Source organism: Piliocolobus tephrosceles, chromosome 1 (assembly GCF_002776525.5).
Source record: "Piliocolobus tephrosceles isolate RC106 chromosome 1, ASM277652v3, whole genome shotgun sequence".
Lineage (NCBI taxonomy): Eukaryota > Metazoa > Chordata > Mammalia > Primates > Cercopithecidae > Piliocolobus > Piliocolobus tephrosceles.
Genome location: NC_045434.1, coordinates 209,723,109 through 209,739,944, shown reverse-complemented (window position 1 = coordinate 209,739,944; position 16,836 = coordinate 209,723,109). Strand labels below are relative to the sequence as shown.

The 16,836-nt window shown below is 47.5% G+C and overlaps 1 protein-coding gene across 1 annotated transcript in view; it reads left to right on the top strand.

Moving 5' to 3' along the window:
• The window catches only part of TNFRSF8 (TNF receptor superfamily member 8), an 82,254-nt gene that overhangs the window by 30,370 nt on the left and 35,048 nt on the right, over positions 1-16,836 (top strand). Inside the window, exons 3-5 of the mRNA XM_023191998.2 lie at positions 3,793-3,909; positions 11,498-11,650; positions 16,709-16,799. Coding sequence (XP_023047766.1) covers positions 3,793-3,909; positions 11,498-11,650; positions 16,709-16,799 — 361 coding nt within the window. The remainder of the gene's footprint in view (positions 1-3,792; positions 3,910-11,497; positions 11,651-16,708; positions 16,800-16,836) is intronic.

The window sequence follows — 16,836 nt, the reverse complement described above, 5'->3', positions numbered from 1 at the left end:
TCTTGCTTTGTTGCCCAGGCTGGAGTGCAGTGGTGCAATCTCTGCTCGCTGCAACCTCTGCCTCCTGGGTTCAAGTGATTCTCCTGCCTCAGCCTCCCAAGTAGCTGGGATTACAGGTGTGCACCACCACGCCTGGCTAATTTTTGTATTTTCAGTAGAGACGAGGTTTCACCGTGTTGGCCAGGCTGGTCTCAAACTCCTGACCTCAAATGATCCGCCTGAGCCAGGTGCAGTGGCTCACGCCTGTAATCCCAGCACTGTGCAAGGTCAAGGTGGGCGGATCGTGAGGTCAGGAGATCGAGACCATCTTGGCTAACACGGTGAAACCCCATCTCTACTAAAAATACAATTAACCGGGTGTGGTGGTGATTGCCTGTAATCCCAGCTGAGGCAGGAGAATCTCTTGAACGTGGGAGGCGGAGGTTGCTGTGAGCTGAGATCCTGCCACTGCACTCCAGCCTGGGCAACAGAGAAAGACTCTGTATCAAAAATAAATAGGCCGGGCGCGGTGGCTCAAGCCTGTAATCCCAGCACTTTGGGAGGCCGAGACGGGCGGATCACGAGGTCAGGAGATCGAGACCATCCTGGCTAACACGGTGAAACCCCGTCTCTACTAAAAATACAAAAACTAGCTGGGCGAGGTGGCGGGCGCCTGTAGTCTCAGCTATTCGGGAGGCTGAGGCAGGAGAATGGCGTAAACCCAGGAGGCGGAGCTTGCAGTGAGCTGAGATCCGGCCACTGCACTCCAGTCCGGGCGACAGAGCAAGACTCTGCCTCAAAAATAAATAAATAAATAAATAAATAAATAAATAAATAAATAAATAAATAAATAAAAATAAAATAAAAGATTTGCCCGCCTCAGCCTTCCAAAGTGCTGGGATTACAGGCGTGAGCCACTGCACCTGATGGAGCTGACGTTCTTATGGGGAATGAGACACTGTGAAGACTGAGCTCACAAATAAATGTGTGATTACAACAGTTAGGTGTTGAAGGGCAAGGAAATGAGTCTTTGTTTTTACTGGGAATCACGACCAAGGCTCTGAGACAGTGATGCTTTGATTATGATGTGAAGGCTGAGTGGGAGTTACTAGGGGAGAGGAGTATTCCTGGCAGAGGACCAGCTTGTGCAAAGGCCCTGGGGTGGCAGAAGGGAGCATGGCCCCTTTAGGGAACAGGGGATGCCAGTGTGGCTAGAGATGAATGGGCAAGGGGGACATAGGTGAGCCGAACCTCACTGGCCATGGTAAGGACCCATCCTGGGAACCATGAGAAGCCTTTGAAAGTTTTCAGCAAGGAGTGATGGGGTCATATTTACCTCTCGGAAAGACTACTGGGGAACTACTGAAGTGTCTGAGTTAGAGAGCAACAGCCATGAAATTAGTTTTTTTTTTTTTTTTTTCTGAGACGGAGTCTCACTCTATCGCCCAGGCTGGAGTGCAGTGACATGATCTCGACTCACTGCAACCTCTGCCTCCCAGTTTCAAGCAATTCTCCTGCCTCAGCCTCCTGAGTAACTGGGATTACAAGCATGTACCACCACGCCCGGCTAATTTTTAGTAGAGACGGGGTTTTGCCATGTTGGCCAGGCTGGTCTTGAACTTATGACCTCAAATGATCCACGCGCCTCGGCCTCCCAAAGTGCTGGGATTACAGGTTTGACCCACCGCGCCCGGTCTGAAGCTAGTATTTTTGAGAGGTTCTTGTGTGTTGTTCTAGGGCAAAGGTGCTTACCCTGGGGTCCATGGACTCTCAAAGGTAGATTTCACGGGGATCACGAACCTGAATGAATTCAATTATTTTAATTAGCTTCTAGCTAAAATTCCCTTATGAATTCCTCCCATTATGAATTAAGTCAACAAAGCATAGTGGTAATTGGAGTACACAGCTTTGTCATCAGCGGAAATCATAGGTATTCTCCTATTATATTACAGTGGCTGCAGATGTTGTGAAATGTTGTTTGGACTCATCACTGCTTTGAACCTATGGAGTTATTTTATCCTATTATTTAATGAGTTTACAAAGAATCACTTTACTGTGTCTTTTTTTTTTTTTTTTTTTTTGAGATGGGGTTTCACTCCTGTTGCCCAGGCTGGAGTGCAATGGCGTGATCTCGGCTCATTGCAACTTCTGCCTCCCGGGTTCAAGTGATTCTCCTGCCTCAGCCTCCCAAGTAGCTGAGATTACAGGTGCCTGCCATGACACCCGGCTAATTTTTGTATTTTTAGTGGAGATGGTGTTTCACCACGTTGGCCAGGCTGGTCTTGAACTCCTGACCTCATGTGATCCACCTGCCTCGGCCTCCCAAAGTGCTGGGGTTACAGGCGTGAGCCACTGGTCCCGGCCTGTTACTATATCTTACGTTATTTTGTTTAATGTTTTGATAACCATATTCTAATATAGTTGGATTCCTCTGTATTCCTACATATTCTATTTATGAATTCATGATTCTGTGCAGTGTCCACAGGCTTCCTTAGAATGATTAGGGGCACAAGAAATATTGGGAACCCCCTGGTCTAGATTATTTTCATTGTAACTGGCAAAAGGGCTCAAATAAGACAAAAGATAAATAATTGGCTCCATAACAGAGAAGTCCATGAGCACCCTACATTCAGATGTTTGAATTATGTCCTCAGGAGCCCATTTCTCTCCAACTCTGGCTTCTGCTGGCTTGAGTCACCTCCTTTTTTGGCAAGTCCTGCCCACACCATGCCCACGCTTAAGCAGTGATGACCTGGGCAGCTCTGGGCTTACCAGGCCCTTTCAGCCAGGAATCCAGTAGATACTGGATTTTTATCCAGCTTATTGGCTGGCATGCCTGGGTTATGTGCCCATACTAAACCAATCACAGTGGTGAGGAACATGGAGTACTCTGATTGGCCTGCTTGGGTCATGTGGCAATCTTGAGACAATTATATTGATGGGAAGAAGTATTCTGATTGGCCTGCTTGGGTCACCTGCTCATCCTGGAAGCAAGGTAGGCAGCGATTGCTGGATGACTTGTGTATCTCCAAATCAGGCTGGATTAGGGTCCTCCTGTCAGGGGTGTCCAATCTGTTGGCTTCCCTGGGCCACATTGGAAGAAGTGAATTTAGTCTAACACTAAAGATAGTGTTTTAGCTCATAACTGATGAGAAAAAAAAAAAAAAATCTCTCATAAAGTTTTAAGAAAGTCGATGAGTTTGCGTTGGGCCTTATTCAAAACTGTCCTGGGTTGAATGCGGCCCGTCCTGGGTTGGACAAGCTTGGTCTAGACTTTCATGTTCTAAAGTTACGACTCTTCTAATTCCTGCAGTGAGATAAGACCCCTGCAGAGAATGACAACCAGTGCTCATATAGGGCTTGCTGGGCGCCAGGGGCTGCTGTAGTACTTTATACACATTTATCTTAGCAGTCCATTCAGTCCTTCCAAGAACACTAGGAGGTAGATCCTATTACTAACTTAATAATGCTAAATATATACACTTACTATGTATCCGCACACACACACACACACACACACACACAAAATAGTGCTGACAAGGTCATTATCATGCAATTGGCAAATGGCAGCCGTAGAATCCCAGGCCCAGCTCTCTATAACTATGTTGCGTTTCCTTGCCTGCTAGGGGCCCTTAGGCTAGAGTTGCCCCTCCTGGGTGTCAGGGCTTCCATCCATAACACAAGAATTGGACTGACACATTTCGCGGGTTGGAGGTGGAGCTGGGAGGGGCTTCAGGGATGAGAGGTGGGCATTGGGTTGTAAGGCCTTTGCTAAGTCCACTTGGCTTGGAGCTTCTCTGTTTCTTTTCCAAGGGCTCTTTCCGACACAGCAGTGCCCACAGAGGCCTGCTGACTGCAGGAAGCAGTGTGAACCTGACTACTACCTGGATGAGGCCGGCCGCTGTACAGCCTGCGTGAGTTGTTCTCGAGGTAAGGGCCCTTGTTCTCTCTCCAGGGCTTCCTTTTAGGGAGCATGAGGGGTCATCAGAGGAGAGGTGAAGAATCTAGAAGGTGGAGAGCATCATGATTTCACGTCTGTTCTCTGAGTTGTCCTCCTGGTACCTCAGTTTACCTCTCTGCATTTGTGATTTGATATCAGCCATGACCTTTTGCATCCATACTCTCACAGAGACTTAACATGTTCCCTGAAGGAGAGGACTCACATTTTTTTGAGTTTAATCCTCACCACAGCCCTAGGGAGGATTTCTTGCTTATCCTTGCTTTACAATGAGGAATTTGAGGATAGTGAGGTTAAGGGCCTTTCCAAAGTTACAGAACCCTGGTAAGTGGCAGAACTGGAGTTTGAGTTGTGGCTTGATACCAAGAGCTGTGTTCTTTTCCTAAGACCACAGGACTTCCAGGGAAACTGTTTCAATATGACCTTTTATTGTTAATTTCTTATTATGGTTAGAGAATGCGGTCTGTGTGCTAGCTAGTGTTTATTTTTATGTGGATTTTTTTGGGGGGCAGGGTGGGGGAAATTTGTTGAGATCTTTTTGTGGTCTAATAATAAATGATCACATGTTTTCAGAGTGTTCAGTGTATGGGTGTTTTAAAATGTGTATTCTGTTTGTTGCATATAAAGTTCTCTATATATCTATTAAGTTAAGCTTGTTAATTGTTATTCAAATAATATGTACCCTTATTTACTTTTATCACCTTTATTTCTGAGAGAGATGTGTTAAAATCTTATCTCCCAGTATACTTGTTCATCTATTATTAGATTTTCATTGTGTTCTTTCTATTTTTGCTTCATATATGTCAAAGCTATGTTATTAGGTACATAAATGTTCATGAATATTATGTGTTTTTGGTGGGTTGGGCTTTTTATCCACATGAATATACCTCTCCATTCCTTGTAATGCCTTTTCCCTTAATTTAACATTTATTTGACAGTAATATTGCTATTCCTTCCTGGAAGAAGTAGCAAAGGTTAAAAAGAAAGAAAAGTAATGATAATACTGACATTTCTTCTTTCTTTACATTAACATTTATCTGGTATATCTTTGAATTTCTAAAATTAATGACTGCATTTTATGAAATGAAAATTATAAACATTTATTATTTAAAATCCAAGCAATACAAAGAGTGTAAAGAAGAAAACAAACATTGCCTTCCCCAGCCCTCCATCTATAGACAACTACTATTATCGTTAGATGGTTGACATGCCTCTCTACCTCTCTGTGTAAAGATAGGTAGGTTAGTAACCAGACAGGCTGTACACACATACAAAGAAGGAATTTTAAGAGAATGGCAACATCTTATTTATGACATTAAAATGATAATATTTAATTTTAGTCAAAAGTAACAGAAAAAGAAACCGAAGTGAAACAGAAGAATCCAGACCTCAGTCAGATTAATGTATTTTCAGCAAAAGATATTGCAGTTCCTTTAAAAAAAAAACCCTCTAAAATTAAGAAAGGAGGTTATGAAGATCAGTAAGTGGTTAATAATCATTTCAGACACTCCCGTCTCTTGCGGTAAAGGTACAATCTGCTTATTTCGAGTTTTGGACAGTAGAGAATAGATTGACTCCCTGTAACAAAGAACAGAGTCATTATTTTTCCCCACCTCCTCATCCTCTTCCTGACTTTTATTGCTTACACAATGTTTACTTTGTCGTAATCTATAATGTTTATATTCTCATCTGCAACCATAAGCCCCTTGGCATGTTAGCCTGAATTTTTTTTTTTTTTTTTTTTTTTGAGACGGAGTCTCGCTCTGTCGCCCGGGCTGGAGTACAGTGGCCAGATCTCAGCTCACTGCAAGCTCCGCCTCCCGGGTTTACGCCATTCTCCCGCCTCAGCCTCCCGAGTAGCTGGGACTACAGGCGCCCGCCACGTCGCCCGGCTAGTTTTTTTTTTTTGTATTTTTTAGTAGAGACGGGGGTCTCACCATGTTAGCCAGGATGGTCTGGATCTCCTGACCTCGTGATCCGCCCGTCTCGGCCTCCCAAAGTGCTGGGATTACAGGCTTGAGCCACCGCGCCCGGCCTGAAAATTTTTTACTATTCATGACGAGTTTATTTGGCACAGTTTCTCCATTCCTGAGTTTTTCACTTCGATTCATCATTTCAGTGATTGGATTACACGGTCAGGTGGATTTTTCAAGAAGGGCTTGATATTCTCTGAGTTATTTCATGTTGGAGGATGCTTGTCTGTTGCCTATATTTTTGTTCTCTTTTTTTCCTTTTTGAGACAGAGGCTGACTCTGTCACCCAGGCTGGAGCGCAGTGGTGCGATCTCGGCTCACTACAACCTCCACCTCCTGGGTTCAAGCGATTCTCCTGCCTCAGCCTCCTGAGTAGCTGAGATTACAGGGATGTGCCACCACGTCCGGCTAATTTTTGTATTTTCAGTAGAGATGGGGTTTCATCATGTTGCCCGGGCTGGTCTCAAACTCCTGACCTCAAGTGATCCACCCACCTCAGCCTTCCAAAATGTTGGGATTACAGGTGTGAGCCACGGCGCCCGGCCCAATTTCTTTCTTTACATTTTAAGACAGGGTCTCACTTTGTTGTCCAGGCTGGCCTTAAACTCCAGGGCTCGAGTGTTCCTCCTGCCTCGGCCTCCCGAGTAGCTGGGGCTGCAGGTGCATACTGCTGCACCCAACTTACAATTTTTTTGTGTGTCTCTGAGAATGTAAATTATAGTCATGTATTGCTTAATGACAGGAATACATTCTGACAAATGCGTCATTAGGCAATTCTGTCACTATGCAAACATCCTAGAGTAGCGTACTTACACACACCTACATGATGTAGCCTACTGCACACCTAGGCTCTACGGCAGATCCTTTTGCTGCTAAGCTACAAATCCGCACAGCACACGACCGTCCTGAATACTGTAGGCAACTGTGACAGAATGGTAAGTATCTGTGTATCTAAACATAGAAAAGGTGCAGTAAAAATACGATATAGGCCGGGCACAGTGGCTCACACCTGTAATCCCAGCACTTTGGGAGGCCGAGGCGGGTGGATCACCTGAGGTCAGGAGTTTGAGACCAGCCTGGCCAACATGGCGAAACCCTGTCTCTACTAAAAATACAAAAATTAGCCGGGTGTGGTGGTACGTGCCTGTAGTCCCGGCTACTCGGGAGGCTGAAGCAGGAGAATCGCTTGAACCTGGGAGGCAGAGGTTGCAGTGCACCGAGATTGTGCCACTGCACTCCAGCCTGGGTGACAGAGCGAGGCACCATCTTACAAAAAAAAAAAAAGGCATGAAATATAAAAAATGGCATATTTATACAGGGCATTTACCATGAATGGAACTTGCAGGACACAAAGTTGCTCTGGGTGAGTCAATGAGTAAGTGGTGGGTGAGTGTGAAGGCCTAGGGCATTACTATACACTACTGTGGACTTTATCAATGCCGTACACTTAGGCTACACTAAATTTATAAGACATATTTTTCTTTCTTCAATAATATATTAAACAACTTTTTCACTTTATAAACTTTGGCTCTTTTCTAATAACACTTAGCTTAAAGCACAAACACATTGTACAGCTGTACAAAAATATTTTCTTTATAGCCTTATTCAATACACTCTTTTATATTTTAAAATTTTATTATTTTTAACATTTTTAAGTTATATGCTGAGACACAAACACTTACATTATCCAAGGCCTACATGGGTCAGGATCATCAGAATCACTGTCTTCCTCCTCTGAATCTTGTCCCATTGGCCGGGCGCGATGGCTTATACCTGTAATCTCAGCACTTTGGGAGGCCGCGGTGGGCAGATCACTTGAGGTCAGGAGTTCAAGACCAGCCTGGTCAACATGGTGAAACCCCATTTCTACTAAAAATATAAAAATTAGCTGGGTATGTTGGCATGTGCCTGTAATCCCAACTATTCAGGAGGCTGAGGCAGGAGAATCGCTTGAACCTGGGAGGTGGAGGTTGCAATGAGCCGAGATTGCGCGACTGCACTTCAGCCTGGGTGACAGAATGAGACTCTGTCTCAAAAAAAAAAAAAAAGGAAAAGAAAAAAGGAAACGAATCTTGTCCCATTGGTAGGTCTTCAGGGGCGGTAACATGCATGGAGTGCCATCTCCTGTGGTGACAATGCCTTCTTCTGGAGATCTGCAGGAGGACCTACCTGAGGCTGTGTTACAGTTCACTTTTTTTTTTTTTAAATAAGTGGGAGTACAAGAATTGGACTGACACATTTTGGGGGTTAGGGGTGGAGCTGGGAGGGGCTTCAGGGATTATCTAAAATAATGATAAGGCCAGGCTTGGTGGCTCATGCCTGCAGTCTCAGCACTTCGGGAGGCCAGGCTGGGAGGATCGCTTGAGGTCAGGAGTTTGAGACTCGCCTGGGCAACGCAGTGAGACGCCCATCTCTACAAAACATAAAATAAATTAGCTGGGTGTGGTGGCATGTGCCTGTAGTCCCAGCTACTCAGGAGGCTGAGGTGGGAGGATTGCTTGAGCCCAGGAGGTTGAGGCTGCAGTGACCTGTGATCATGGCTCTGCACTCCAGCCTGGGCAACACAGCAAGACCCTGTTTCAAAAAAAAAAGTGATAAAAAGTATAGTACTGTAAGTGCATAAACCAGCAATATAGCTTTTTATTATCATTATCAAGTATTACGTACTATCCATAATTGCATGTGCTATGCAGCACTTTTATACAACTCGCAGTGCAGTAGGTTTGTTTACACCAACTTCTCCACAAACACGGGAGTAAAGCGTGTGCTGCGACCTTGCTATGGCTATGACATCACTAAGCAATAAGAATTTTTCAGCTCCATTATAATCTCTTTTTTTGTTTTTTTTTTTTGTTTTTTTTTTTTGAGATGGAGTCTCGCTCTGTTGCCCAGGCTGCAGTGCAATGGTGCAATCTCGGCTCACTGCAACCTGGGTTCAAGCGATTCTCCTGTCTCAGCCTCTCGAGTAGCTGGGATTACAGGCATGTACCACCACGCCTGGCTAGCTTTTGTATTTTTTTAGTAGAGGCGGGGTTTCACCATGTTGGCCAGGCTGGTCTTGAACTCCTGACTTCAGGTTATCCGCCCTCCTCAGCCTCCCAAAGTGTTGGGATTACAGGTGTGAGCCACTGCGCCCGGCCGCCATTATGATCTTATGGGACCATTATCATGTACGCCATCCATCCTTGACTGAAGTGTTGCTCTGCCGTGCGTGAATATATCATTTCTAATGTTTTGTTCTGTTTTCCCTCTTTTCTGCCTCCTTGAGTGTTAGTTCTCTTTGCATTCAGAGCTCCTCTTCCTTGGCGCTGGTTTTCCTCTGATGTTTGGTGACTTCTAGTTCTGTGCACATCATCTCTCATGATGCGGGCGGTCTGCAAATGGAGCCTCTGACACCCACCTCTGAGGGCCGTAGGGCTCAGGTGGGGCTGCAGTAGTCTCTTTGCAGGGAGACGCGTGGCCTCTGCTGTGTGGCATGAGTCGATGAGGAGCTACCCAGAGCCTTTCCCTCTTCTTCAGCGAGTCCCCCTTGGCTGTATTCTGGGCTGTGGTCTCCTTTGCTCTGATCTCCTCTGTCCTCTGACTTCCATATTTTGGGGAGTTGTCTTCATTTCTGATCTGCCAAAGTTGCCCCTTCTTGGTCTCCAGGCCTGTTACACATTAATTATTAGTTTTACTAGTGCTATTTTGTTGTTGTTGTTTTTTGTTTGTTTGTTTGTTTGTTTTTTTGAGACAGAGTCTCGCTCTTTCGCCCAGGCTGGAGTGAAGTGGGGCGATCTCAACTCACTGCAAACTCCACCTCCTGGGTTCAAGTCATTCTCCCGTCTCAGCCTCCCGAGTAGCTGGGATTACAGGTGCCCGCCACCACACCCGGCTAATTTTTGTATTTTCAGTAGAGACAGGGGTTCACTATGTTGGCCAGGCTGGTCTCAAACTCCTGACCTCAGGTGATCTGCCCACCTCCCAAAGTGCTGGGATTACAAGTGTGAGCCACCACTCCCAGCCAAGCTGTACTTTTTATGTCTGTTAACCAACCTGTGATTTCCTGCTTTTTCTGCTTGCACTTGTTATTATCTGTCTTTTTGATTGTAGTCATTCTAGTGGGTATGAAGTGTATCTCACTGTGATTTTGACTTGCATTTCCCTAAAGGCTAACGGTTGTACATTTTTCATGTGTTTATTGACCAGCTGTGTATCTTCTTTAGAGAAATGTCTATTCCAATCCTTTGTCCTTTAAAAAAAATTAATAAACTATTTCTGGCTGGGCACAGTGGCTCATGCCTGTAATCCCAGCACTTTGAGAGGCCGAGGCAGGTAGATCACCTGAGGTCAGGAGTTTGAGACCATCCTGGCCAATGTGGTGGAAACCCTGTCTCTACTAAAAATACCAAAAAATTAGCTGGGCGTGGTGGTATGCCCCTGTAATCCCAGCCCAGGAGGTTTAGGCAGGAGAATTGCTTGAACCCGGGAGGTGGAGGCTGCAGTGAGCTAAGATAGCACCACTGCGCTCCAGCCTGGGTGACAGAGTGAGACTCTGTCTTAAAAAAAAAATTAATAAATGATTTCTTGGAGCAATTTTAGATTTACAAGAAAATTGAACAGAAAATACAGAGTTCCCATATACCTTCTATCCCCTTCCCAGTCTCCCACAGTTTCCCCTATTTTTTGTTTGAAACAGGGTATCACTCTGTTGCCCAGGCTGGAGTGCAGTGGTGCAATCACAGTTCTCTACAGCCTCAACCTCCTGGCTTCAAGCGATCCTCCCGCCTCAGCCTCCCAAGTAGCTGGGACTATAGGCATGTGCTACCATGCCTGGCTAATTTTTGTATTTTTTTTTTTTTTTTTTTTGTAGAGACACGATTTCGCCATGTTGCCCAGGCTGGTCTGGAATTCCTGAGGGCAAACGGTCCTCCTGCCTCGGCCTCCCAAAGTGCTGGGATGAAAGGCGTGAGCCACTGCGCCCGGCCTCCCCTGTTGTGAACACCTTGCATTAGTGTTGCACAGTTGTTAGCAGGGGTGACCCGATAATGATGCGTTATTCTTACTAATGATGCGTTATTATTACCAACAATGTCCATAGTTTACATCAGGGTTCACTCTTGGTGTTGCCCATTCTAGGGCTTTAGAAAAACGGATGATGACACGTGCCCACCATCACAGTGGCATCCGGAATATTTTCACTGCCCCAAATGTGTCCTGAGCTCATTGCTGCATCTCTCCCTCCCCCTGAACCTCTGGCAGCTACTGGTCTTTTTACTGTCTCGATGGTTTTGTCTTTTCCAGAAATGTCATGTAGTTGGAGTCAGTGTGTAGCCTTTTTGGACTGGTGTCTTTCATTTAGCGATGTGCATCTAAGTTTCCTCCATGCCTTTTTTCTTTTTTGTATTTAAAAAAAATTGGTACATTAATTTATTTTGATTTTTAATCCAATTTTAGTGGTCACCAGGGGGGTGAGCTGGGAGGTGGAGGCTGCCCTGTGGCTGCCTGTGGAGACAGGCTGCCTGCTCTCTCTCCCTCATCTCAGGAGCTCTCTGGAGAGATACCTTTCTTCTGTTCCCCTCTGTGACCCCTGTCTGTGTCCTTTTAGACGACCTCGTGGAGAAGATGCCGTGTGCATGGAACTCCTCCCGTGTCTGCGAATGTCAACCTGGCATGTTCTGTGGCGTGTCTGCTGTCAACTCCTGTGCCCGCTGCTTCTTCCATTCTGTCTGCCCAGCAGGGATGATTGTCAAGTTCCCAGGTCAGTGTCCCCACCCTCGGCCCAGGACAGAGATCTGTGCCGTTGCTGCTGCACCTTCCGCCCACCCCAGTGCCGTACTGACTTCCGACCTCCTGCTTCCTGGAGCCTGTTGGACGGATCGTGTCTCCTTTGGTGATGGGCCAGGGATGTACCCAGCACCCAGCCCTTCTGCTGCCTTCCCCCATCTTGTGTTCCAGGTACAGAGAGACCCTGCTGTCCCCTGGCATAGACCTGGCTGGAGGAGGTCTTGGTTTGGTTTGAGGCTCAAGGCAACAGTTATCTGACGCCCCCTAAACAAGAAGGAAACCTCAAGTCTCTATCCTGGGAGTTCCCTGGAAGACTGGGGTTGACTTCACCCTTTCAGGTTCAGGGCATTGGGAGTTAGAGGTGCTGAGAGATCTGGCTCCGGGCTCAAGCCTTGAGAAACTTGGGTTTCTTTTCCAACTTACCATGTGACCTCAGACAAGTTTCTTACCTCTCTGACTTCTACTTCTCTGATAGTACAAGGTGTCAGGGCTGCTCGTAACCAGAGAAGGGGTACGGGCCACAGAAACTGTCTGAGTGGCATTGGGACCATCTTCCGGAAGGGAGGCACGAGGAGTGGGTGGGCTTTGGAGCACAGCACAAAGTGGGTGCCGCAGCTGCAGAGTGCACGGAGCCGGGGAGACGGGCTCAGAGGCAGCCCTGTGTCCATGGAGGAGAAAAGTGCCACAAAGTTCCTGTGGTATCTCCCGCAACCGGGTCCTTCTCTGGAGTCCCATGCCCTGTTGTGCAAACCTGGGCATTGGCGGTCACCCCCATCGCTACCACTGCCTGCCCCTTTTGTTCTTCCCCTCTTCCCTCATCTTTCACAGCCAGCCTGTCCCCGAGTCTTGTAGACTTGGCCCCAATTATCTTCCCCACCTTCTCACCCCCAATTCCTTCTCTTATACAGTCCCCATGGCAGACAGTCAGAATGACTCTTGCAAGACCAAATCTGAATCTGATCCTCTCTGTCTGTTTCACTCTCTCTCTATCTCTCTCTCTATCTCTTTCTCTCTCTCTCACACACACACACACACACACACACACACACACACACACACACACACACAAGTATATACCTGAAATGCTTCAGTATCTTCCTGTTACTCTAAAGATAAGGACACAAGGCCAGGTGCGGTGGCTCATGCCTGTAATCCCAGCACTTTGGGAGGCCGAGGCAGGCAGATCACTTGAGGTCAGGGGTTCAAGACCATCCTGGCCACCATGGTGAAAACTCGTCTCTACTAAAAATACAAAAATTATCCAGCCGTGGTGGCGGGCATCTGTAATCCCATCTACTCGGGAGGCTGAGGCGGGGAAATCACTTGAACCTGGGAGGTAGAGGTTGCAGTGAGCCAAGGTCACGCCGTTGCACTCCAGCCTGGGCAACAAGAGAAAGACTCCATCTCAAAAAAAAAAAAAAAAAGAAAAGAAAAAGAAAACTCCAGGGTCTCACCACTGTGTCCTTCTGGTCCCAAGGCCCCCAGTTGACCTACCTTCTTCTCTTCGTCTTTCAGAGTCTTCTTACATTTATTTTGTATGTAATGTCCAGGGCTTTTAGCAGTTCTTGGTGGGAGGACGAGGGAAAAACGTGCCTACGCCATCTTCCCAGAATCAGTCTCAGGATGTGATCCCAACACAGCCCCCTCCTTTCTCCCAGCCCCAGCTCTCAGCACCAAGTCCTCACTCTCTGGGCCCCACCTGCGCTGCCCTTCTTCCAGGTCGGGGGATGTGCTGCTTCTCTGTCCCGCCCGGCCTCTGCACGTGCTGTTCTCTCTGTCAGAGACACCCTTCCCTCCTCATTCACTTAGTCAAGTCCTTCTCAGCCCTGAGCTCTCCATCCCGCTTCCTCAACAGGCCTTCCCTGGCCTCTCACTAGGGAAGCTGGCAGCACCGTGTCCTTTGCAAATGTGGATGCATACCTCTCTCTGTCTCTTGGTTTGATCGATGTCTGTCTCCCTCCCTGGCTGGAAGCTTCCTGAGGGCAAAGACCGTGCCCCTGGTGTTCATCAGCGTCTCCCCACTGCCTGATCAAATGCTAGGCATGGCACCCGCTCCCCATAGAAATTCGTTGAATTAAGATATGGGGGCACCTGACAGAGAGATCCAGGCTTGGGGTGGGTGGAGTTCAGATCTGGTCAAATTCCCCTTGGATCAGGCGAGAGCGCTCTGCTGAGGAAATGCTGAAGTCCCCCACCCATAAGCAGGGGAGAGTGCTGCAGTAGACTGGGCAGCAGATACCTAGGATTTTGCAAACATTTGCACTTGTGGGGCAGGTTCCCACCTGTCTCTGGACCTCAGTCTCCCCATCTGTCAAATGAGGGTGTGTAACTGAAGGCCTTGGGGGCCTCTCCAAAAAGGCCAAACTTCCAAAAAGTTTTCAGCTCAGAAACTTTTGTATCTTTGTGAAAAACACCGTGAGTTCAGTTGTTCCAGCCAAGGCTTCCTGCTGGAGGGACTGTCTGGGCGGCGTTCCTGAGACTACCACACGGCGGCGCCAGAGGCCTCCCTTTGCTGCCCCTGGAACCGAGCTGCCCAATGCCTGTGGCACGTGGCCACGCACTTGAAATGCAGCTAGGGGCCAGGTGCGGTGGCTCACACCTGTAATCCCAGCATTTTGGGAGGCCAAGCCAGGCCGATCACTTGAAGTCAGGAGTTTGATACCAGCCTGGCCAATGTGGTGAAACCTCGTCTCTACTAAAAATGCAAAAATTGGCCAGGTGTGGTGGCGGGTGCTTGTAATCCCAGATACTCGGGAGGCTGAGGCATGAGAATTGCTTGAATCCAGGAGATAGAGGTTGCAGTGAGCTGAGATTGTGCCACTGCACTCCAACCTGGGCAACAGAGTTAGGCTCTGTTTCAAAACAACAACAACAACAAACAATAAAAAAAAAAAAATGCAGCTAAGTCTGTATTGAGAAGTGCTGTGTATATAATATGTACTGGATTTCAAAAACTTAATATAAACAAGAATATAATTGATTATTTTTATATTGATTGCCTGCAAACATGATATTTTAGATATACTAGGTTAAATAAATATACTGTGAAAATTAATTGCACTTATTTCTTTTTACCTTTTAAAACGTGGCTTTTAGAATATTTGAGCTGGCCTGTGTGACTCACATACTTCCGTTGGACAGCACAGTTTTAGAAGTGTTCTAATCTCAGCTGCCAAAGCCTCGTTAATCTCTGAGGTCCCCTGTGGACTCACCCATGGGGTAGCTCTCAGGGCTTGTGTTTTTCCAGCTGTCAAATGGAAAGCAGTTTCCGCCTCCAATCAGCCAAGCTCCGCGCTAAGAGCCGTCACTGGCTGTCTCTTCTGAAATTCTCAAGTCTCCTTAAGACAGACAATATTAGCCCCATTTTCCAGGTGTGGAAATCGAGGTTTGGAGATGAGAGGTAAATTGCCTGCAAAGACAGAGCAGGAAAGGCCTGAGCTTAGGCGTCGTCTCTCCACCATGCTGCAGAACACGAGAGGTCAGCATTGCTCGCGCCCACCTCCACGGAAACCTTCAGAGCGAAGTCCCACACATGCAGGTCCCTTTTCTTTTTTGTGTGTGACAGAGCCTCGCTCTGTCGCCCAGACTAGAGTGCAATGGCACGATCTCACCTCACTGCAACCTCTGCCTCCTGGGTTCAAGTGATTCTCCTGCCTCAGCCTTCCGAGTAGCTGAGATTACAGGTACCCGCCACCACGCCCAGCTAATTTTTTGTGATTTTAGTAGAGATGGGGTTTCACTATGTTGGCCAGGCTGGTCTCAAACTCCTAACCTTGTGATCCACCTGCCTTGGCCTCCCAAAGTGTTGGGATTACAGGCGTGAGCCGCCACACCCGGTGACATACAGGTCACCTTCTAAGTGATGGGACGGGAGTCCAGATGGGGGTAAGGACATAGCATTTACCAGACGTGTCACGCAGTGTGGTGGGCACTTCACGTGCACTCTTCCGTTTATCCTGACGACAGCCTGGTGAAGTGTGTATGATTATAATCATTTGACTGGACTGGGCATGGTGGCTCACGCCTGTAATCCCAGTACTTTGGGAGGCTGAGGAGGGTGGATCACCTGAGGTCAGGAGTTCGAGATCAGCCTGGCCAACATGGCGAAACCCTGTCTCTACTAAAAATACAAAAGTTAGCCAGGCATGGTTGCGGGCACCTGTAATCCCAGATACTTGGGAGGCTGAGGCAGGAGAATTGCTTGAACCTGGGAGGCAGAAGTTGCGGTGAGCCGAGATTGTATCTCTGCACTCCAGCCTGGGCGACAGAGCAAGACTCTGTCTCAAATAAATGAATAAGTAAATAAAATAGACTTTCCTGGCACAGTTAGGACATGACAGGCAAACTCAGGGCATTGGATGGATGATGTGTGTGTTTTCTTCTCCACTCTGCTTCCGTCCAGCATTCTCCAGGACTCCTTGGATTGCAAGTAGCAAAATCCTCAATTTTTTAGCACGTGTAGCTTAAAAGTCTGGGGGTAGCTCTGAGAAGCTTCAGGCATGGCTGGATCCGGGGCTCCGTCTTGCCCCATCTCTCACCTCTGTTTTCCTCTCTGTTGGTTTGTCTACAAGATACTTACTAGCAGCTCTGCCCAGCACCAGTGGGAAGACAACTTCCCTTTCTTACATTTTTAATATCCCAAAACCAAAACCTTTAAATCCCAAACCAGAATCTTTAAATTCTGCCTCACAGGCTTGGGTCACATGTCCATCCCTGAACTGGCTCATCATGGTCACAGGAATGGGATGGATTGATTGGTCCAGCCTGGTCTCATGGCCATTCCTGGAAAGGGGATTCAGTCGGTCCCGACCCCAACCACAGATGCTGAGGTCAGAGGGAGAGTAATTCTCCAGGGAAAGGCAGGCTGCTTTGCTCCAACGGGGCACAGGTGCCAGGCAGGTGCCACCTCCAGAGGACCCCTGCGTTTTCCAAGGACCCCATCTCCAACTCTGGCTGGTGGTAGTGAAGCGTGTATTCCGGGAGAATTTGGGTCCCCAACACTGATTCTGAAGGCACTGCTGTCCCCCTGCAGGCACGGCCCAGAAGAACACGGTCTGTGAACCGGCTTCCCCAGGGCTCAGCCCTGCCTGTGCCAGCCCGGAGAACTGCAAGGAACCCTCCAGGTGACTCCCTGGCTCTGCCTCCTCCTCTTCCCCCGAG